General features: G+C 37.3%; 1 protein-coding gene across 1 annotated transcript in view; it reads left to right on the forward strand.

Annotated features, from left to right (window-relative positions):
* SLC36A4 (solute carrier family 36 member 4) overlaps positions 1–24,711 on the forward strand; it is a 131,961-nt gene that overhangs the window by 14,095 nt on the left and 93,155 nt on the right. Inside the window, exons 2-8 of the mRNA XM_068930521.1 lie at positions 4,385–4,496; positions 5,242–5,332; positions 6,420–6,508; positions 8,156–8,251; positions 9,820–9,904; positions 16,760–16,987; positions 18,253–18,351. Of these exons, the coding sequence (XP_068786622.1) occupies positions 4,385–4,496; positions 5,242–5,332; positions 6,420–6,508; positions 8,156–8,251; positions 9,820–9,904; positions 16,760–16,987; positions 18,253–18,351 (800 nt within the window). The remainder of the gene's footprint in view (positions 1–4,384; positions 4,497–5,241; positions 5,333–6,419; positions 6,509–8,155; positions 8,252–9,819; positions 9,905–16,759; positions 16,988–18,252; positions 18,352–24,711) is intronic.

Raw genomic sequence — 24,711 nt, forward strand, 5'->3', positions numbered from 1 at the left:
TTTTCTCCATGTTCTTCTTGCCTGTACATTCATCTCTTGCCTTTTTTTAGATTCTAAACTCTTCAGGACCAAGAGTCGTCTTATTTTGTTATTTCTGCAGAACATGAATTGCTAGACCTCAGTTAAGATATCTAGACACTGCAGTAATTTATTATCAGCACTCCACCAATGATGGGTGGTAGTGATAAAAAAAACTCTTAGATGACTAGATGGCTTTAGGCATAGAGAGATGGATTTTCAAATGGAAAAATAGGTTGCCTTCATAGAAACATTCTTAGTATTTAAAAAATGAACAGAATGCCTGAATATGTCTAAATACATTGTTAAATGATTACCTTTGAGGTCGGAATGACAGGCAGGAAGTTGAGACAAAAGTAAAATGGGATATTTTTAAAATATGGAGTCTTCACTGAGTAATGTGTTGCCAGACGAGTTGTATGGTAAACAATGTGTATGTATAAATCAAAACTTCCAGGATCAGGCTACCGTGGAAGAAAGAAATTCACTTTCCTCCCTTGACCAAGTGGTTGCTGATATTCACCAGTGCTGTTGGTCCCAAGAGCCATGCTGCTAGTTTGAAGGTATATGGTAGAGGTGCTTACAACAAGTCTATGCAAGATGCTTGAAGGTATCTGGGCGCATCAAGCAACAAATATTTTGTTTAATTGCTACAAGATACAGTATGTACCCAAAAGTTAAAAATGCAGCCATCTCAGGAAAATTCAAATGTGCTTAGCTGCAAGGAGACAAGATCTTTCTGTTTTCTCTTAAAATTGAGATTGAAAAGTGTTTGTCTGCTCTTTCATCTTACTCATAGGTGATCCCTTTATCACAGCATGGCAGGCACAAAGGATAGAAATTAGTTTTTGGTTGCCAGAGGTATTTGCTTTACTATTTCCAGACTCTGAAGAATTGGGCTTCCAAAGGTGGGCAAATACTTTTAATGAGTTTATCAGAAATCTGACCAGTTTTGTCTGAGGTAGGAGAAATGTGCCTTTAGGAAAGCAAGGAGAGAGGTGGAGGTGGAAGCATCCTTCCTGAGAAAATAAGCCTTAACGAAAGCTCAGTTTAAGAGGAGTAGTATGTACGAACAGTCTATGAGAGACCTCATGTGAGACCTCAAGCTAAATCTGGTATGGGCAGCACCATCTTTGTACATTTGACTGTGGTTAGGCAGCTCATAGTATTCTGGTAGGTTATAGCTACCAGAGGCAGCCTTGTTGAATCTTCCTTGCCCAGCATTAGCTGCGAAGAGAGCAGCTAGGCAGAGAGTGACCTTTGGTTATTTGCTTGTTCTATGAAGTGTGCAAGATTCCTAGGTCCTGTTAAATCTTTTAATGTCAGTGCAGAAGCATGACCCTGGAGTCTCTTACCCATGTTTACTTGGCTTCATTCAGAGGGTAGCTTTTGAGGAAAGTTTCTGAATCGCAGTCTTGTCACTCCCTGCTCCTGCCAGGAAACGTGGAGTGAAGTGCTGTGGCAACTAAGCGCGTGCATCCGAACTACCAAACTTTTCATATTACAGTGACAGTGTCACAGTGCTCCTCATTGGAAGTTTTGTTGTGTTTCCTCCAGGTGATAAGATATATCTGCTTTAGTTTTAAACACAGTGCAGGCGGCTATGTTCCTTTAAAGTGGTGTAGCAAGGCAGCATTGGGGAAGGCTGCTGTTTGCATCATCGTGGTGCACGGAGTCGGGGAGCGTTAGCAAGGGAGGAAATCCGCAAAATGGGCACGGGGTGAAGGCGCAGAGGCAAACGAGACATGGGAAGACAACTGCTTTGCAGCAGAGGCTTCATCGTGAGAGCAGGTATTCAGACCAAAGAGCAAAAGAAAGACCGAAAGAAAGAAGTCTTTTGAGGGAGACTTCAAGGGTGACTGTGTAGAGTTTGATGCCATCTTGACTTGCTGTAACAAAAGCAAGCCTGAAAAAGAGCCTAATCTGCCCAGATGCAGTAGGCAGGGAGGAAGACTTGTTTCCAAACCCTTTTATTTTTATTCTTATCCATCCAATTTTTAGTTCTGTCTGTTTCAAAGAGCAGTGTAATAAAGTAAATGAAGAAGCCTGACTTCTGAATTAAGTCTTCTATGTCTTTGTTGGGTGCTGAGGTTAAGGAAGAAAATTCAAGCAGTTCTGTCTCAAAGCTGTGGCCTGCTCCGCTCATTCTCCTCATTAGGAACCTTACTTGCCGCACTTATACGTTCGTTGTTCAGCATTGCAAACTGTGTCCTGCAGAACGTGATCAAGTCAAAGCTTACTAATTAGAAACCGGAAAGTTAAATTAATGAGGATGATGATGATTTCTTTTATACGCTGCTAAATTGCGTATGATCACAGACTTTGCGCACTTGCAGTTTGGTTTGTTGCTAGTGGAAACGTTTCAGACTGTTATATCAGACTCAGTTTTCCTAAAAAGGAAAATCCACTCAGCACTTGCCCGCTGGCTGAAACTTTCCAGCATTAGCCCGGAGCTTCCTCTGACACCTGTGGTGAATGACTTTTCCTCCAGGACTGTCAAGTGCAGAATGAGCGAGTGGGCTGTGAGGCCAAGGCTCTTACTTACAGCAGTGACTGAAAGAGGTTAGAGAGAATGGTAGTTGCATCCCAGTTAATTAGTCAATGCAATGCATTGGGAATGAAGGGGAGGGACATCTTTGTTGACCCTTCTTTTGATCAATGTATATACTACATACCATATAGTGAAAGATGATTAAAGCTATCTCAACTTGTATAATTAGAATATTGCTGACTATAGATTTGCTTTATACTGAACTTTCTTATCACCTCTCTGACCTCTCCTGATGTTACATCCCGCTGGGAATCTTTTGCCTCTATCAAGTGCTCTTGTTATTGGCTTTCAACTTGACCTACATCTTATTCCATATGTCTCCTTGTTTTTAGGAGAGATCGATCACCTGGATAAGCCTTCTTCTGTTTTATGGGAACATCTCTTTTACGGTTGTTTTTTATAAGTTGCTCTTGCTTGTGGTTGGCTTCAGTACCCTCCTCTTGAGTTAGACATCTTTAAGGTGTCTTAAAAACAGGAATGATTTGTTGAATGGCTGTTTTTCAAGGTTCTGTATGTCCTGTCTTTTTTTGTGCACATATATTTTCAAATCAAACTAGTAATTTTTGTCAGATTGTCTATGATAACTCCTAAGTAACGCTCGTATCTGGCAGTTTTGTGTTCCGGTATATATTTTAAAAATGCAGGTTGTCTATCCTGTCTTTTAAATGCCTCTACAATCTCACTTCTCAGTGTCAGAAGTTTCACAGATATTCACTGGACAAGTATGTTTTTCTTACGTAAGGTATAAATGTAGCATGGTTGATATATTTGAGTGAACATTAAATATTTTTGCTTGCTGAATAGTGAAGAACGTTTTAATGCAGTTAATGTTTTTGTGGTATTCTTCAATGTTTCCTTAGTTCTATAAATATATAATGTGATAATTCAGTAAAAGTGTGCTCTTGTACACTTAGAAATACTTAGCAATTTTTTAAAAATCAGTAGAGAATGTTAGAATTACATGAAGAAATCACATAAGAAGAGGAGTTTTTTGTTGTGAAAGTCGTGGAACTGATAGTTGAGATTGAGTCAACAAATTTGATAAACGGGTACCGTGATAGGCAAGCGCAAAGTGAATGATCTTCTTGCTGTTGGCAGGATTCGTTTTGCTCAGCTGTGGTCATTTAAAGGTGGTTATAAATTTCATCATCATTAAACTAGCATAAGGTATTGGTGTCACCTAAAAGGACAGTTTTGTTCACTGCTGGCTGCTTGGTGCTCTTTAGCACTGTTATTTAGTGTGATGCTTCTTTAAAAAGTTCACGAAACTGCAGTTTGAACCATTTCATCTAATTCAATATCTTGGTTGTCTCTACAGTTCGGAGGTGTCTTCTCGGATGCCTCTTTTAGACATCTTTTTCAGGATGGAGTAGCTCTGTGGAGACACCATTGCTCTCTATGGGTGAGAGATGGGGAGTAGGCCAAATGCTTAGTTTTGAAATAGCTGAGAGCAAGTAAGATGAATCTCATCCTTTCGTAGCAATGGATGACGTTTCTGTTTCGCTGTATGTTATATTAGCTTGCAAAATAATCTAAAACATAAAAGTGGTGATGATGGAAAATGTTGCTTACTAATGGAAAACTTCAGTGTTTGGTGCTAAACCAGGCTGTTTGTGAATAATGAGAACATGTGCCCCTTTAAAGAGACAGAGTATTTCCTGTGCAAGTTTGTGCTGTACATATCTGTCTGTCTAAATCGGGTTTATAGTTAGTTTCACAGGAAATGTCATGGCATGGTGAACTACTGGAATTCTCTTTTACTTCTAAACTCTAGTTTGCTTATAAAGCAGGTTTTATTTTAACTCTGTTCTGTAGACATGGAGGTGATGAAGCCTTTAATTGAAGAACAAAATTCAGATGAGGAGCATGAACATGACTTGTCACCAGCTGAGAAGCATTACCAACTTGATAATGAAGAAGGCATTACGTATGTATTACTTTCAAGTACCAGCTTGTTAAAACTCATTACCCGAAGTCTGTGCCTTATGAGTAGTGTAACGAACTCTTAGGGGTTGTTCTTGCAGCCACAGTACAGTTTTGCGGTTTTACTTTAGGACTTGGTATGGGATTTTTGCTGCCAAAAGCAGCCCCTTTTGAGTAGGTCTCTGTTCTTCAGAAACTAGCAGTGCACTGGTCATAAAATATTCGAAGGCATCCATGTGCCAAATCATCAGGTCACTCAGAATTCAAGCAGTGTTTAAGGAAGTTTTTGTTTCATTTTGTTTTTTAATAAAGAAACTCCAGGAGACTTTGGAAATATCTGTGTTTTAAAGTTTAATTTGAAGATCTTGTAAAGTTTTCTTTTTGTTCTTTTTGATAAAGTTCTTGGCTGTCAGAATTGTAATTTGTAATTGGTAACTGTTTGGACTGTCCATGATTTTAAAGTAGCATTGACAAAACTTCATAATTCTGTCTGTTTCTGAGCCAGAAAGACAATAAAATTGCGTAGAAAATTGAGCCCTTCACAAGCTAGAGGAAAGAAGACCAGACTTGTATATTCCATGTGAAGGAGCTCACATCTAGAGATTAATGAGAATATCCTTTGGATGTGCTGGACCTTCTTAAGTAAATGAAGCTCACAAATGATCCCTGTATGCTAGTAAACGATAGAACTTTTTTTTTTTTAAACTAATGTGATATACTTCTGCTGTGACTTCTTTTTTTATCCTCAGGTTTATACAAACACTTACCCATCTCCTCAAAGGAAATATTGGAACTGGGCTGCTAGGTCTTCCCCTTGCAATAAAAAATGCTGGCATTGTGGTAAGAATTCAATTTATTTTTCATAGGTGGCAACAATTATCTGTAAAGTTTGACAGATGTGATTGAGTCCTAAAAACTAAAATCTTGATTCTCGTTTGTCACCACCAACTTCAGCAAAGCTATGTTTTATTTTTCCTTTTTTGTCTAGTGAAGTTAATACTGGAGACTGACAATTTAAAAAAAAATAAAGTTTTTTTTACTGCTTCTGTCTGAAGACTTAACGACTATGCATTGTGTTTTCTGTTAGCTAAACCGTTTTTCTGTGGAAAGCAAAACTTTTGTCTGAAAAAAAAGATTTTGATTCAGATAGGCTTCTGTGGTCCCAAGGGAATTATTTTTTGGGTTTACTTTATTTTTGTCTATACGTCACTATATACGTACAGATTGTGTATCCTAGGATGCACTATCATCTTATTAAATCAGTCCTGTGTTTCTGGGGGAGCAGGGCATAGCGCAGTCTAGTTTATACCAGGTAGCAAACAATGACTTTCCTAAGGCAGTGTAATTGAAAAGCAAGTACGTACTGTGAAAACTTCTGGTCAGACCTTTTATCTAAAACAAATATTTGAGCTGAATATTTGTCTGTAACTTAAAACTGTCAAAATTAGCATAGTGGCAACTCTGTACTGTTTTTTTATACTGTGCATCATCAAGCATGTAACGTAATGGAAAGAAGCCTCTGAAGTGGCAGCGTTGATGACAAAGTGCTTCAAGGCACTGTTTAGAATTGTGCAAAATATGCAATCTTCTCTCTTGCCAAATTTTTCTTAGGGAATATCACAGTGAAGCTTTTATGGGAGTGAAGTTGTTCTTGCTTATTTGCCATTTACTGCTTGATCACCTCTGAAAAGCCTTCTATCAAATAGTTGATGAAAAGTAAGGCAGGGCCGTAAAACATTGGCAGCCAACCCTCCTCTGAGGAAAAAAAGTCAGTTGTGTATAACTTTAATTCTTAAAATTTATGTCTTTGCTAAAATGTGAACTTGCATGTAAAGATATTCCCCCAGCGAATTTTCATGAAAGATTTGATTTACATGGCTTTGCATATTTATATATCCCGTGTCCTCCTTTTTTTTTTCCATACCAGATCGGACCAATCAGCCTTGTGTTCATAGGAGTTATATCAGTTCATTGTATGCACATCTTGGTGCGTTGCAGCCACTGTCTGTGTCAGAGGTAAATGTGGAACTGTTCGTTCTGTTGCTGACTTTGAATATTACTTTTTCTTTCTTCTTTTCTATTTCTAATTTTCAGTCTACAGAATGTCTTGATGCTGTAGCAGTTTCTTCAGATCAGTCTTGTGCTTCAAAGAAGGAACACTTAAAATTCTTACGGTGCAACTATAAATGATAGCTGTACTTTGAGCAACACTATTTGAATACATTGAAAAACACTTTCTTCACTGCTCATACACAAAATTAGGTTGGTTTAACTTGTCTTGTCTGGTATCCTGTTCCCTATCTTAACTGGGAAATAGCCAGGTCTTTCTCACTGCAGTTTCAGTTGCATAGCTTCTGTACCTACTTCAAATGGAGAGTTCTGAGATCACTCCATGAGTGCCCACACTTTTTTTGTTTTTTGTTTTGTTTGTTTTTTTTTTGTTTTGCTTCATGGCACTCCTTCCAATTTCCTTTTCAAAAACCACTAGATAGAAAATTATTTTGTGTTGTTAATGTTTGAATTAAATCTTTTTTCTAGTCTGTGTGGGAGAAGATGCCTATGATATCCAGGAGAAGTGCTGAGTTTCCATGCAGATGTTCTCCTTCAGAGTCCATTTTTGTGAATGTGTTTTTGACAGCGCCATTAAATGAGATACGAATTGTTTAGCTCTGCAAGCTATTTACATTAGAAAATTGCACAAGGAGTGCAAAATATTTTCTATAATACCCTCCCATTTCTGTAACTTCTTCATAGGTTCTGAATAATCATAGCCTTGAGAAGCATTCAGTTTATAAATAGCTTGTTTAGAAGTACTTTATAGGAATAAAGAGTAAACTATGAATTACTAATGTGTGAGCTCTGTCTCTTTTGATTGTGAAAACTTGATTCTTCACAACTGTGGTGCTGATAAAATGTGTTCAAATGATATTAGTGCGGAGATGAATGTTAGATATGCCTCTAAGTGAGATATACAGTACAGGGGGGTGGAATTCAAAGTTGACTTGGGGAGTATTCCAGTTAGTAGTGATTTTCTTTAACCATTTTTATCTTGCTGTCAGGCGTTAAAGAGAAGCAGTAGGGTCTCATGCTTTAAAAGTACAATAAAGTTTATTTGATCTGAATAGAAACAAAAAACTATTCTTGTCCCTGTAGCTGGGAAAACTGTCTCAGTTTATACCCTGAAGGGATTCTGTCGTTCCTGAATCCTCCCTCCTTTCTCTGTAAGTTTGAATGGCCTTTGAAGATGTGTATAAAACCAAGACCACTGAAAAGCTGCAGATGACTGCTCTTCCAGTTGGAAATCTGCGGTGCTATTGAAGTTCTTTGCAACTCTTAGAAATGAGATCCATTTCTTAAGGTGCTGTTGTAAGAATCTGATCCTACACAACTGATTATATTAGTTTATCAAGAAACTTCTTCTGTAAGAAACTGATGTTGTGATGCTGAGTTAGTGGGAAGCAACATTGTTCACATGCTTATAGAGTGCTGAATAGTGTTACTTGTGCGAGATGAGCATAAACTGTAACTCTGAACTTCAGCCGCTGCAGAATGGTGTCACAGATGATTCCTCGTAATCCTGCGAGGCCACCAGCATTTCAAGGTAGCGTTCTAGGCCGTGATAGTTTCTCGTTAACTCCATTCTTTTCCACTCTTTCATTTCAGGTTGAAAAAATACTCGCTAGGATATAGTGATACAGTTAGTTGTGCCATGGAAGCGGGGCCCCTGACTGCTCTTCAGAAAAGAGCTTCTTGGGGAAGGTAAGCTTACATTAAAATTTAATTTAATAAATTGATTCTTAAAGTTAATGGCTACGCTTGGAACGGTTAGGACATTTACTTTTCACTAAGGTATTGCTTGCTCTAAGAACGTATTCTCTGTGCTTGATGTATCTTTATGCAGTGCTATTTATTAGTTCCTGCAGCCAACTAGTAACAGGAGAGGAATGGGGAGTGTTCCTCTCAGTTACGCATTTCATTTCGCAGGTCTGCAGGAGCTATGAAGAAATGAATTCTGTTTTGTATTAGAGGAAGAGATCTGTTATAGCCAGAAGTGCATTCTGTATTGTCTAATGGATTGAAGTAATTTAAGTTTTTGATTCTCTTTTGCCACAAACACATCTCTCTTATCAGAGTTCGCTGTTTAAGCAAGTTGACACTGCAAACATAAATGCCTTCAATCTATTTTTTTTGGGAGGAAGCGAAGCTTTCTTTGATTCCTACTTAAATATAAATTGGAAATCATGGAGTGATATTTGCTATGTTTTGCAATAAATGACATGCAGTTGTTAATGGCTTGTTGTCTCTTTTAAATACTTTTCCCCCCTTTTGAAAAAGCCCATAATTTTGCCTGATCCATCTGTTGCTATATGGGAGTTTACAGAGTTTAAAATGCTTATGGTATGCCACCCAGTAATGAAACCTCAAACCTCAGATTTGTTGTTCAATGTTAATATCAGTTTTAAAGTTTTGTTTTTTTGTTTTTCCCCCTATCTTGAAGAAGGCTAAGGTGAACTACTCTTTTAAGATCTTTGTGCTTACTCCATATGAATGAAGTAGAACTCAATTAGAGGGAAAATTGGTTTGTAATGAAATAGAATGGGAATACTGTAATGCACCGAGGAGTTATAAGCTGCAACTGGCAATTCTGTTTCCAGAGACACTGTGCTGCGGAAAATCTGTTCTCTGAGGCAGTATTCTGCTGTATGTTTAACTGTATCAAAACAATTTTATTACAGTATTTCTTCAGGCCACCAGCGTGCATGACATTTTCTGAAAACAACATTAACCATAATTTAGAATTTTTTCAGTGAGATACAGTGTCTGGAAATGTATCCAGATACATTCATACTGAACCGTTTAGTAAGCTGTGAAAATATTTGTTATCCTGAATTACTGAAACTTCTGTAACTTAGACTTTATGTGACATTTCGTCTTCTCTGATCTCAGTGGAAAACAGCTGTGTTAGTGCTGAAGGACTGCAGCATAAGTTATATGTGCACTGAATAGATATTCCTTTTTTTTTTTTTGTATATTTGTACTGCATTGTTAAACGAAAGTCCTTGAATTACATTTTATGTTACTTTAAAGTACATGACCAGGGTATGCATTTCTGAGAAACTTTGGTACCCATTTGATGTTACCTTAACAAAATTATCTTGTTTTGCCAGAAGAGGAACCTGCGTTGCAGTGCTCCTGAGAATAATGTGACATTTGAATCTAGCATTTTCTGTAGTGTAAAAAGGAGTAGTAGTTGTATACCATGTGGAAATGGGTTAATTGTTTGGATCCTAAGCATAACATATGTATGTTTGTTTTTTCTTTCTCAGATATATTGTCGACTTTTTTCTAGTGATAACACAACTGGGATTTTGTAGCGTTTATGTTGTGTTCTTGGCAGAAAACGTGAAACAAGTGAGTAAAGATACAGAAATACTGGATGGAAAGAATTATGATTTTAGTTTGTTTTTCCTCCAAATTTTTTTTCCTTTCTTTATGAAGTTCAAAAGAACTGCTTGTAAAATGTGAAGCTGGGAGATGCACAAAATAGGTTCTGCCGTGGTTTCCACAAAAGCGCTTTTGGAAAAAAGGAGCAATTTGTGAAGTGAACTGAATCCAGATCTTGTGTAAGTGCTTGTCACTTCAGTGCCCTGTGATTTGTTTGTTGAATTTAAAAATTAAGTATAAAAATCAGAAAATAAGGCTGAAACTGACCTGAGAGCCAGTTGTTGCTGAAAAATTTTTTGTTAGGCCTTGTTTTTTAGACTTCTTTTTCCTAATGTCCTGAATATATTTTTCCCTTTTCATGTCACTGGAATCTTTGATTCTTATTTAGCCTCTTCCCTTTTATAGAAGGGTGAACTAGATTCTTATTTAGCCTCTTCCCTTCTCACAGTTACTCATCTGCGCTTCAGTATAACTGTCATTTTGGAAGAGCATGGTATTGTTCACTTATGACTGACTTGTGATCCACTGTGATCTGTTGATCATTTACCGCAGAATTGTGTTCTAGGCAATTCTAGTTCTTCTATATATGCAGATAATTTCTGCTTACCTACAGAACTCTTTATTTGTCCTTACTGAATTGATTTTGGACAGTTCTCAAGGTAGAATTTTAATCCTCTTCTGCATTGTTTCACCTTCCATCTGCAAATGGAATGAATGTTTAAAACCTGCTTATTATGTCTTCGGCTTTATTAATTAAAATATTAAACAGTACTGCTCGTATAGCATTTTATAGTTCTTTTTACTGTAAATACTGTTACATATATTATGTAGTGTTAGGTGTATGCACACACATTTCAGTATGTTGTTCTTTAAAATGGATTGAATACTAATTATTAGAAAAATACTGCAATTCATCGATTTGCAAGTTAATATATTTAAGAATATCTAAAGCTCACATATTTTGTCATGCCATTTTTATAAAAAATTCAATTAAAAATTGCGCATGATCACCCATACGGCTGAAAAAGCCCATACACCAGTCCAGACAACCCCCAAGCCTTCAAAAAAACCAAACTTTCCCCATTTTCCCCCATAACCAACCTTGACTAATTAAAAAAAGAAAACCAACAACCTCTTCCCCCCAAAAACCCAGGTTTTATGACAGCTGCTCTTGCTCCCAGCTGTGTATTTTGTCTCATAGTCTTCAGTCCTCTTAAGCTTCTCTTTTTCTCCTCTGTGGAGATACTTTTTGCTGATGGAGTCTCTGGTATCTGTTGGTCCTTTCTCTTTGTGTGCTCAGCAGCTGCATTTAGCAGCCTGGTTTTCATCTGACTGATGTTTGCCTGCCTGGTTAGTATGCAGGAGGTCAGCCAGCACCCTCGGCTGGTCAGGCAGAGGCCGCAGGCCCTTGGAGCTTGTGGCGCTTTCTTCTCCGTGTGCTTAGTGAGCTGGTGAGACCCTGCCAGCATACTCTGCCATATTTGCTGCTCATAAGATTAAAGTTGGCCACTTGACATAAAGCTAATGAGGATGAATCTGAGCCTGTGTCTGAATGTATGTGCTTGTGTAATTAGTGAAGTGGGTGAGGAATAAGGTAAGGCAGATTACTGCGCGTTAATCATCCATATGGACTCTTATTCCACCCCGTGGGTGTCTTTGCATAGTTTAGTGTATTTTGAGGAGGAGGAGGAAGTGTCCCCATGGGCAGTTACTGCATAATAAATATTATGTTTTTTCTCCCCATGTAGACAAGTTTTTTTATTATATTTAGAAAGTATTCCAAGTTCTACAGAGGAAGATGCTGTCAAGACGTAAAGAATTTGTGTGTATATATATACACATATGTATATGTACAGAATTTGGATACTCTGTAATTTGTGTCTCAGGGAAAAGCAAAACCAGAAAAACCTTAAACACAGTCCCACTGTCACTTTATGTCATAATTTATCTCAATACCTAAAAGTCCTACTTGATATCAGACGTTTGTTTTACTGGTCTTCTGAGATGGGAATTTTTATTGCGTGCGTCATAATGTAAGTTCAAACTGAAAGCCTTCCCATCTAGTAGGTATTTGACCAGCCAGTCATCATCCTTTCATTTTGACCGTAAACAAAAGGCAAAACTGAGCACTTACTGGCTTTGTCCCTTGTAGGTTTTGAAGAAATGAAGTCTTTTCAGAAAATGTGTTGCTGCTTTCTCAAAGGAGAGTTGAAAGCTGGGAATGGATCCCACAGAGATGACAACCTCTGCAAAACCAGTAGCTGTAGAGACCTGTGACATACACTCTGTGAATGAACTCATTATCAGCAAGTCAGAAGTCTCACAAGTGTATTTAGTTCAGATTGTTCTCTGTGCTTTTCTCTTGGAGGGAAAAGGTTATGTTTTCTTCCCAGCAACTTTGTTGCATACATCTGTCCTGTAGAGGGCACCAAAGAACAAAACTTGGTACCCCTTTCAATCTGTACTTGGGTGATGGAAGGATGGGAGAGATGAACAGAGGGAATGGGGGACTGGTGAACTAAGATGTGAAATATTTGATTTCTCCTTTCTTACTAATGGATGTCTGATATAGCTTCTGGTTCTAGATCTTTTCTGGTTAGTACCTGTAGAAATCTAGCAATGCTGATTGCATCATATGTTTTCTGGATACTTTGTGGTACAAGACCCGATTTTCAGTTGGTTATATTAAATTTCAAGGAAGGCTTTTCCTAAGGAATGTTTGCCAAAGCAGCAAAGAAACTCAGGTTGATGGAGCACATCTTGTAGGATGCAGTTAAGTGGCTTACGGGTTAAGGTGTCTAGATATGGAGAAGAACGATGAAATTGGAACGGAGCTGGAGGCTGATGGCAGGAAGGCTGACGTAGGAAAAGGATGGTCTCCTCTATACCATAGTTACTTTGCTTTTCCTGCTTGTGGAATAGAAGACCTTAGATCTAGACATTCTTCTACTGTTCATGAATGTTTGCAGAGTTCTCTGGAAAAGTCCTTTTCTCATTGTTTACTGATAAAGCTAAAATATGGCAACAAGTTCTTGCTGTATGTGAGCACTGTATTACCTCTGTGGGCTTCAACCTTGAGGGTGACCTATCGAGGTGTTGGTTTTTTTTTTTTTTTTTTACAATGTTTGTAAAAAGAAAGAAAAAAATTAGGAAATTATACCCAGAAATAAACTTAGAAAAGTTAAAAAAAAAAATAGTTTGGAAAGTTAAATGATCTGTAAAACAATGATTTGGCCTTTTCAAGCCAAGTTACAGGATTGCAATGTAGTCTTTATCTACCTGATCACATACTGGTTTTGTGCCAGACCTGGCTTTGTGTATTGTGCTGGATGTTGCTCTGAGTTCAATAAAGACGGAATTGGAAGGAAGCTATCAGCTCACAGACTCCTGTTTTGATCTCACAAGATGTTGAAAAGTCTGTAGAACACTGGGCAGAAATAGCAGACTTTGGGATGTGGGTGACGAGAGAATTGTCTCAGTCAAAGAGACTAAGGCAACTGAATTTTTTCTGCCACTGTTCTTATATGAGGTGCATTAATCATTTAAACTGAATTTTCTGCAGTCTAATGATTTATTAGTCATTTGCTGGGTGCTTGATACTGGGCACATGATAACCAGATTTGCAGAAATATTTGGTCTTCATGGGTACTGCTGAAGTCAATGGACACTGTGCTTAGGGTAAATCAAGTTAAAGACTCTAGCAAGGAAAGCTGTTTCAAACATCATACCGAACATTTGAATTAGTGCTTGAATAGCTGAAGTGATTTCTGATGTCATGCCTAGTGACTTCAGTGACTATGTACTTGACTTCTAAAACCCTCATGGTATTTCCTCGTGTGGTTTTGGGAGATGTCTGTGGAACTCCATGTACAGTCATGATGAGCACAGAGCAAAATGCATGTAACATGAGTTCACATTGGAAGTTGAACAGTACACTGAGCTCTGTGGCATATACAGAGAAGAAAAGGAAATGTTGTGTAGCAGCTTACGAAATCTTGCACTGAGTAAGGGTAGATGCTTGGAAAGGAAGAAGGATTATGTAATTAATGACCACATGTTAATGGGAATGCATGAGAGGATCAGGAGTATGCAGCACAAGTGTTCTTTATTGTGGCTTTTAAAAACTTTTAGGTATTTAACTTCTCCACTTTTGATGTAGCCTTTGTAACGTATCTCAGGTTTTGTCTCTTTTGTAGTCAGGATGAGCATGAGCATAGTAAAATTTTGTTCAGGTACTCCAGAAGCCAAGGCTACTTTAGTAGAAAAGATATTTTCCTTTCTAAAAAGGAAAGGAAGCCATGATTCTCAAGGAGCAAACGTACATGTCTGTGTCACATATCTTTGACTTGCTTTTACCCATGGGAGGATTTGAAGTGTGTGTGTGGTTTTTTTTTCTATTGTATGTATTTTTCAAGCACTGATCTTTGACTGAATAAGTGAAGAGATTTGCCCAAGTTGGCTCATACTCAGATGGTATTTCATACTGCTTTGCTCCATTCATTGGAAAGGGGCAGCTACATATAATGTCTGCTATGTCTTGTCCTGACATGACTGCCTTCTGCAGAGATGCACTAGCTGAAAACAGCAGGAGATTCAGGGTGATCTTTGGCCAGAATAAGAATCAGAGATTGTATTGAATTTAGGGCCAGGGAGTCCCATTCTGGTGGTTTTAGTTGACTGTGGCTTGCACATGTCTGCATCAGTAGTAACTTGATAATGTCTGTGGAGAGTGTGTGCAGTTGTAGTGTGTTCTTTCTCTATGATTCTCCTCAATATTTTTGTCAGAAAAAAGGCGGATAAATATAAAGGCTATTAAAGATGGCCCTTCTTCTCTGACCTAACAGAGGTGAGATCTGATTTTTACACCCATCATCATGGTAGCTGAACATGGTGGATGTGAACTTGAATTGAATTCTATGGAATATTCCACGCTGCATGGTCCGGTAGTGTGACCCAGTAAACTCCGGTTAAATGTCTAGTTGGAATTTAGTGTTGCTAATAGGAAAAAAAAATCAAATATTTCTGATTTCAGGAACTTCTTACTGAGTTTTGCATATACACGTGGCAAGTCTCTCTCTCAAAAGAAAACTGTTGCTCAAACTGATTTTGGGTAGCAGCTGGCTTATAGTGTGGCATTTTAAAGATGTTTTAGAGTGTGGATGGTATCCTGCCTGATATTTCTTTTTTAGCAATAAATATTGAGTTTTTTTTGAAATAATTCATCAAGTTATTGATATTTACATAAACTCAGGGCCTGTTAAACGTTTAGTGTGGATGAGGCTTTCAAAGGGACGGAAGGTTACGTTACATGTTACGTGCTCAAATCGCATTGTAGTTCTTAGAAAGTCCTCTTATGTGTGCCCGTGAGTCGAACGTCTTTGGCTACCTGTGACTACGTGCAAGGAAGTAAACATGCAAGCCTATTGTTAAAGTGCTAGCTCTGTATTTTTATTTTCAGTGCTGTGGGAAAACAGGAAACTTTCCTACAGGAAATCTTACTTCACTCGCATGGCATTAGGCAAGTAATTTGGTTAAGCGTTTGGCATAATGCTTGGCCAAAGTTATTGCAGCTCTGAATTCACTGAAATTCAGTTTTTCATGTATTTACCTCTTTTCAGTAGCTTTCTTTCTGAAAACTTTATCTTAATGAAAACCAACAGATGTTAAATGTCTTTTAGGTGACACTCTTTAGATTCTTGGGAGGTGGAAATCTACAGTGTTTTAGTAATGACAGGTCCTATCCATTTTCATTTAAAGTGATATTTCTGGAAAACGAATGTTTGCTGTATTTTTTTTTAATCTTTCCCTTTTTCATAATGAACAATTCTTTCTAGTGCTCTTTGCTATAAAGAAAAGAATTTTAAATAAAGTCTGTCTTCCTCAGTTTGTGGATTATCTGAAACAGCGGAGCTAAGGTGAACTGTGGAATTTTTCTGTTAGGCTTACTAAATCTGAGTTTGACAATATTGCCACAGTTAAATGACACAGTTTCCGTACTCCTTGTTTTACGTTATCAGCTAACCCCTTCTAACTCATGAAAATGTCACAATCCCAAAGATCCTTTGATTTCTTACCATCTCTCCAGCTTGTCCTCTTAACTCCGCTTCTTCCTCTTCCTCAAGCTAACAAATTAATAGCCCTGAGTTGCTGTAATAGATATTCACATATCTAATACACTTTCACATTATGTACTACTAATTATTTGCAGGTATGAATTTAAATTGATTTAATGGTAGAGGTCTGTGGAAACGCTCTTAGAGCTCTTGCCTTTTTAAGTGGAGCCAAAGTTGATTAAGAAAACAGTGATGTCGTTAAATACAGTAATTTGAATTAAAATAAAGACAGCTGCGTTCATATTCTAACATTGTTTTGTATGTATGCTGCTATGATGTGGAAGGCAAAGGCATAAAAAAAAATCCATCAACAGCAACTGATCATCTTACTCCTTACTCTCCCCAAGAAAATTCAAACTCTTAATACTTAGGCCCAGACTGATCTCACCTAGATTCATTTTACCTAACTGTAGCTGTATAAAAGACAGACATCTGATCTAAACTGCTCATGTAGATTTCTTATTTAGTCAGTTGTGGGGTAAAGACAAGGTCTTTTAGGGCTCAATTTCATCATTTGTCCTAAGGATGAGTCACCAGCTAAAGATGCCTGTCGTCTTTTCTGCACTGAGAGCACTGTGCACCTAAAGTACCTAGCTTTCAGCAGGTAAACTTGGAGGGACAAATAGCGCCTTAGAAAAACCACAATGTGACTATATACAAAAATTCAGTGCTACCAGTGTTTTTAAAAAAAATAAAAATTTTCCAACAGGTCCATGAAGGATTTTTGGAAAACAAGACTGTTTCCATAAATGCCAGTGCCACCAGCAATTCTTCTGAGAAGAGGAGTACTGATTTACGCATATACATGCTATGTTTTCTGCCGTTTATGATCCTCTTGGTCTTTATTCGTGACCTGAAGAGCCTGTCCTTCCTTTCATTGCTTGCCAATCTGTCCATGGCTGTCAGCCTGGTGATCATTTACCAGTATATTGTTAGAGTGAGTATAAAAAGATTATTTTATTTTTCGATGTGACATCTCTCATTTACTGCATGTGGTAGCTAATCTGTGGTTTATATCAATTGACGATTTCTGAACAGCAGAACTTATATGGTAATTTATTGGAGGTAGGAGGCACTGTAATACTTGAGACATGCTTTTACTGTACTTTTAAGAAAAAGGATAATATTGCTGCAGTTCAGCTAATAAAAATGCAGATTACAAGGCTTCTGAGTTTTTGAGTGGGAGAATATGTGAATTTCCATCAGCCGCATCCAAAATTTATAATATAGTACAGGTTATAATCTGTGGGCAATCGTTTTGTTGCAGCAGAGCAACAAAGAGCAGTTTCAACAGTAATATTTAGTTCTACTGTTTCTCTAATACGATCAGGAAAATTCTAAGGCTTATGTATATAAGAGTATATATTGCAGACTTTCGTCTCCTTGGAAGTTGAGTAGTCGTTGCATTTTCTGGGTTGCCGTTTTCCTAATGTTGGGCGGCATTTCAAAATGGAACCAATTGGATTGACAGTTTAAAAAAATCACATTTAGAAACCCCTACATTTTTCTTTCATGTAATTTTTGAAAAACAAATGGTAAACACAGTTGCACATGTTATATCTGGGTGTGTGAGCGTACCCCTGTCTGAGAAAGCTTTAATGAGAGTGTTAAGAAAGTGATAGGAAAGGGAGAATGAGGGAAGAAGGCAGAAAAACAAGCTTTGTTGAAGGTATTGGTTGGGAGTGGAGGCAGAAGAAATAGTTGCATAGAAGAAACTGAGGGAGATTGAGAGAAACGTATATGTACATTTTTTCTTTTTACTATCCCTTTTTACTGTCCCATAATAGTAAGCTATTATGAGGAATACCTGTGAAGTATGAAGGCAGATTAGAAATGCAAAACTGTCTGAATAGCCTTGAGTTTGCAGACTTGAAATGTCAAGCTTGAGGTGTGAGATTTCCCTTCCATTTTAGTTGATGCTCACTCATATATACCAGTGTGATAATTTAACTGGGAATATTTCTAATGTCAGTAACGTGATCCTAGGATAAAATATCCTTGCAAGTGTCTGCGGGTGGGTGGAAAGTGCTTATAAATATGTGTAAAGGACTGAGTTTGTTGCAGGGCGGGAAACCAGGGAGTGGAAATAGCAGTGTATACTGCATTATCAGCACATCCTCATTTTGCTTTAGTAAAGGGTAACACACCTATCAAGACTGATAATGTTCATTACATAGCAGTGTTTTACTTTTTTGTCTTCAGGATATAGCTGATCCTCGAAAACTGCCTCCTGTGGCTGGCTGGAAGAAATATCCACTCTTTTTTGGGACTGCTGTATTTGCTTTTGAAGGAATTGGAGTGGTAAGTACTTAATTACTAACTCTTCGAAACACCTGAATCACTGCCAGATGATGGAGCGTAGGCAGTTGTTATCCCTTTCTTTTTTTTTTCATTTTTGTTTTGTTAAAAGCCTAATCTTCCAGTCGTATGAAATGAGTTAATTTACCTTGTCCAATCAGGCAAAAGTGGAGGGCAGAGGATTCCCATCAAAAGGGAGTTTGATGAATATTGATTAATAGCTGGACAGTTAGTACCTTCCCAAATTACAGAAATGTCTAGTTCGTCCAGATTAAATCAATACTATAAAAATAATCAGTATCATAATATAATATTCAGTTAATAATATTATGACGATACTATAATCATAATGATTCAGCAGTTTAGCTTGAAGTGATGAGCGTAAAAACAACAACAACAAAAGTATTCAGCTTCCTTCTTCTTTTCCTTTGGGACCACAGAAGACAAAAGAGATGTATCAAAAATGTATTCTTCTTGACTGAGACTTGTCTGTAGGCAGGACCTAGTAGAGATGATAATGATAAGACAAAGGCTACAAATTTCAAATTATTTTTTTGATTCATGGACTTCTGAGAATGAACATCAGATCCCTGTTGTTTCCTAAATGATGTCAATTAGACAGATTTATCACTCCAAAAATTTGCTTTTTAAATTTGCATCTCTTTTATTCTCATATGTTCACATCCTGCTTCTAAGGGCTTTCTGATTGGCTCGTGCATCTCACACTGACAAAGTTTGCGAGTTCCTTAGCACTTTAGCTCCACATTGCATAGGAATGCTACGTCATAATGTCTTTAAGCTATTGGGAAAATACCATATGCACTTTACTTTACAAAGTAATTGCATACTTTGGCAAGTGTTAGTATGTGCTTAAAACTAAAAAAAGAGCATGTACTTCATGTGAAATGATTATTGTCTGTCATCGACATAACACAGGGGAGATTTCAAATATCCTTCTTTTCTGGAATTGTCAGATCTGAGTTAAACCGGTATCTGTCTCGCAGCTGCTGTATTATCACTGCCAGAAGAGCTTGGTTACAAAAGCTAGCTAGCTGTCAACCTAGGAAAAGGTCCTGTTTTTACAGAAGTTTGTTTTCATATCCTGGATCTGTGCATCTAATGACTGTGAATTTCCATTTCTCAAACTGTTTTTTAGCATGCTGAAACAGTGAAATAACGACTGATGTTGAGGTTTAGCCGCCACATATCTCAGTTTGTCTGGGCATGCTTCCTTTTGTGATCTGAATGTTCTGTCATAGGAAATTGGCCCTTTATCTGAGCTGGTTTGATGCCCATAAATCCTGGGAAAAAATCATGCACAGTGGATTTGACAAATTGAGGTATACTAAGCCAGCACTCTTAAATTTAATAGTCTGTCTGGGGCACACTGTGTACAGACTATACTTACTGCGTGTGGGCAAATGCAAATGAAATACAGTAGGTCTCGAGTTCCGGTTGTATTAGATTTGTTGCTCATGTACTGCGCAGCATGTGTGCATGTATTTCTATCTGGGAAATCCCAAGTAAAAGTCCTGTGAGCCTCAGGGAAATGTAGAAGCCTTATCACTTGGTGACAGTAGTTTATTGAACCTTTGAGATCTATGGTAACTATTTTCTGGCAAATTAGATCCCATATTAGACACAAATCCTTAGACTGAAGGTAATAGTAATACCACTGACTAGCAGTGTAAACCTTCAGAGAACTTCTCAGAGAGTTGTGCTTGGTTGAATCCTTGGTTGTTCTTTATTATTCAAGAGCACATAATATAGGGTTCATTTTTATTGTATCGAGCAATATTTTTGTCTTTGGAAAAATGCTACGAGATGTTAGCACTGTTTAGTTATTGAATGTATTTCTGTATAGGCTATCTCAATTTCTTACTTGATAGTAATTTATTTTCAAAGCAAATGAGTGTATGCTAGATCTTTCACTTTGTTGCTAGTGTTTATGTTCATTAGTTTGATACACTGTATGTGTATACATGTTTGTGTGTACATTACACAAGACCATTAAAATAACGTGGCTACCTTTGCAGAATAAATTATTGTAAAACTGAAAATTTTGAGCTTGGTATTTTTCTTCCTTTTATGTAGAACATTAGTATGTCTCTAACTGTAGTGGCATGCATCATAGAGATTTGAAGAAAAACGATATTATGGATTAAGTAGTCAGCACTAGATTGAGTTGTTTAGACTTGAAATACAAAAGATGATGTGAGACAAAGGCAAGACAAACGTTTCCACTTTACATAAGTTAATATTTTATACAGTTATTTGTGGTTGATTTAGTTAATAATGAGTTGTTATCGTTCAGTGAGTTACCATCATAGATTGAACTGGGTTGTCTATACGTGTGTTGGTAACCTCTTACAAATGTAAAGTGAAACGTTAGCTTAAATGTCTTTCATTGAGATATAGACTAATGTATTTAGTTCAGTAAACTAACTTCACGTTTGCAATGGTTTAAGAATACTTGCACAATCAGTCACTATAGTTTAGCTGATATGGGATTACTTGTTACCCTGTGATAATTTTTTTTCCTTACCAGAACAATGTAATCATATGAATATATGAATAAAGGATTGGCAGTAAGTAAGACCACCTAAGTTATTTAAAAAAAAAAAAAAAACAAAACTCAAAACTATTTGTTTGGCTCCTTAGTCTGCTCTCTCTGACTGCAAGCAATCAAAATGGATTGCCATAAGGAATCTTGATACTAAATTTTATTCTATTATGTCTTGTAAATAGCATTTATTTCCATGAAACTATCTGAACATTGCATTATAAACCTTAAAGTCTTAATTTTATCATAAAAGTTGATTATGTTTGATTCATCCTATGCAATAAATTAGCTTCAAACAGTTATGAGGCCACGTCTTTTTTTTTTTTTTTTTCCTTTGCCCTGATTCCATACATTCATTATGCTAATTTATGTTACTACCAGACTATGGAATATTACAAATAAGGGCAGCAAAGGAAGCCTTGAATTTTTGGGGCAGGTTAAGCAGTCTTAGGTAGAACCTGACGAGAGGAAAAGTGGTTTCTCTAACAGTGTTGTGCTATGTAAAAATCTACTTTCTCTCTAGAAATAGACATTAGTCAACTTTTTGAGTGGGGAAGTAAATAATCCGTAAAGCACAGCACAAAATATTATACCTTAGCCATTGCAATTAGACGAATTTCTTTTCCAATTGATTTTGTTTTTTATTAACAGGAGGGTGGCTTAATGCAGAAAGAAAACACTGTTTGGAAGTGCATAATGCCCCGTTTAGTGTGGAATACCTGTTTGTCTTGTTTTTTGAACAACATATGAGAATGTAGGGGAAATACTTCAGCACTTCATTTCTTGTCCCGTTGTTCCAAAAAGCTTTTTATATTGATTGATTTTTTTTTTTTTTTTAAGTTTAGCACTTGTCATCATTTAAAGGGCAAGCACAATTCTTTAGTAACTCTATTAAAATAAACTGAAACTAATTAGCAGAGGATTCTAAAGTGCTTTTCACTACAGGGAACATGATGCAGGGAAGTACAGTGATTCAGCAGATTCCTAGTATAATTTTCTTCTTGATCTGCTGTTTCTGAAATCAGGGCATCTCTCTGTTAGATGGTGACTATAGAAACACGTCCATCTTTTGGGTTTCAGCTCAAATCTATCATAGTTTAGGACTGACTGGATGTCCCTGTGTAATAAGAAAATCAGCAGTATGGAAGTAAGTTTTACTGTTGCTTTGGCTCTACTCAGTTCCTCAATGAATGGGCTTTAAGAGCCTTGATTTTTACAGACTTGTTTCTGTAATAACTCAAAGGAGGAAAGTTAGGCTCTTTGTGGTTAAACTGCAAAATCTCCAATAAACTGCTGCAATGGCTAGACTCTAGTACTCTATATAATACCAAGAGCTAATTAAGTGTTTCGTCAGCCAACGTTATGTAACAATTTTGAGACATTGGGAGTTAAGATAGATAGAAGTTCTCATTGCACCTAGAAAGGCTTCCATTTGACTTTGCAGTTCAAATGAATCCATCTCCTGCCTATTTGCTTTCTGCTGATCCAATGAGAAGTGTGGGTAGCACCGCAAACTCAAATATTTGAGTATTTCATGAGTTTTGAATTGATATAATTTTTTACAGAATTCCAGTTTGAGTAGCAGTTTTTGGAATAGTCTTTCTTTTCTTTTTTTTTTTTTTTTACCAGTAAGGTGAATTGGACTGTTCTTACCTGTCCGCAAGGTCAATGTAAAATCTTATTTGATTGCAGACTTGAACAATTTTGTCACGTTGCTGAAATTCAGTGCCAGTTATTCACTTGTTACTACAACTACTACAGCAGAAATAATGTTAGCGCCAAGGTTAGGGCTGACTGAATGTTAATGCCTGCGAAACTCTTAACAGCAGTAGGGCTGCAATCTATTGCTTGCCCTATTTATTTGTTTGCTCCCTGTTTGAGTCATCTAGAAAAACAGTCACTGATGACTAGCCTAAGTTACCTGCTGCGACTTTTGAGTGTTTTAGCAGCCAGTTGGTAACAATCTCTGTGCCTTGACAAGGAAGAGTTGATAGTGGGGGTACGCAGAGATCCCTTAACGTGTTGCGTTGGCAGGTGGCCCCTGAGAACTCTGTGCTGTAGTGATCTGGTGGCTGTCACTCATAATAGTGGGAATCAGTTTGGGATTTCAACACTTGAAAGCTGGGATTTTAAGATCATCAGGATGCTTTTGTGAAAGTCATGCTGACCAGTGGCTTAAATACTGTCTGTGAAACATTAGTAGCCTCAGAAATCCAATACCAAAGTGGCTACAACAGACTATTTTGCCTATTCAGTTTTGGTTTAATCTTTAAAGTGAAGATGTCAGTTCAGGCAGAGATAAAATGTTGGTTATGAGATGCAGAAACTGTAGGTTCAGTGGAACTCAGTGGATCTTTTTGAGCACAGGGCCCTGCTGGGGATGGGGTGGTATGCTGCTGTGCCTCTACCGTGCTTTAGCTTCCCTCTGGCTGTGGCTCCAGCTTCACCTATGCCAGCTGAGGCTATCTAGCAAATCCCAGGCTTGATATTCAGGCTACAAAACAGAACAAAGTACCAACACTGCTTTTTGAATACAGGAGTTGGAGGTGATGAACGTGTTTTCATAGAATATGTAAGGATGTGATTGCTTTGTAAGAACCACGTTCAAAAACCTGCTTATTCCAAAGGTGAGTAGGCCTATTTTTATTATGAATGTGAGATTCATGTGACTGAATTAAAATATAGCTTCAGACTGTGCTTTGCAGTGTGGCTAAAATGTAGTGAAAACTCTTGGATGTGCTTTTCGGAAGAATGTAAAACCAGAGCCTCCTGGCTTGGGTATATGTGTATCATTATAGTGTGCAGGTAATAGCTTTCAATAATGTAGTGCCTATATAATAGCAGTTCCACTTAGTGAATATTTTCTGGAGAAAATCCTATTGGCTTTATTATTTGAGATATAAAAGCTAAATGCAAATCTGGAGGTGATATTTTAAGAATCTATTTTGTCCTCCTTCACCTTCCATCTTAAAGTTTAGACAACAAGATCATTTTCTTCTCTGTTAGATATAAATATGTTCAGTTAAGTAAAACTGTGCAATTGAGTCCTTTTTTTTTTTTTCCTTTCTTGTTGAATGTTACAGACTGATTAGCCTAGCAAAGAGAAAATGTTACTTTCCAATATTAATGTCAGGTTTGGAAAATAAGTTTTCTGATTTTTTTTTTTTAGGCTATTTCTTTAAGATGCATGTTAAAACCTCTTTTGAACTTGGATATCACAACTTTGCAGTGGAAGGTAGGGTGGTATTTGTGTACAAAAAGACAGGCTTTGGAGTCACGTTAGGCAGCAGCTATCCAATTCCAGGATTTAAAAGAAAAAAAACTAAGTGGATTATCATTTCAAAATGTCATTGTATGAATTTTGAAAATGATGCAAATGAGCTTGTTAGGGTTATAGCTTTGAGATAAAAACCTGGCATTGTAAAAAAATTCTTTTTGCCAGCTTAGCATTATTATAAATGAAGCTCAATGGCACTCTATTCTGTTGTCTTTAAGACCAGACTGGATTTGTCAGGAATAGATATTTAACAGGTAACATCATGACATCGTCTAAATGTATTTGGGGTATCCCTAGATCCAGGTGCATCAATTTCATTGTTATTCTTTTCATAAAGATGTTAGAGAAGATGCGAAGGCTTTATGATTGAAGTATAGAAGGTGGGAGTTCTCAGAGTATGTTTTTTGGTCTGGACACCAAAACGTAGGTGGCTGGATTTGATGACTGTGGAGATGACCCGCTCCTAGACTTGCATGGTAATGGTGGACTTCAAATCTCATGTCATCAAGAGGCATGTTATGAC

Source organism: Struthio camelus, chromosome 1 (assembly GCF_040807025.1).
Source record: "Struthio camelus isolate bStrCam1 chromosome 1, bStrCam1.hap1, whole genome shotgun sequence".
Classification (NCBI taxonomy): Eukaryota; Metazoa; Chordata; class Aves; order Struthioniformes; family Struthionidae; genus Struthio; species Struthio camelus.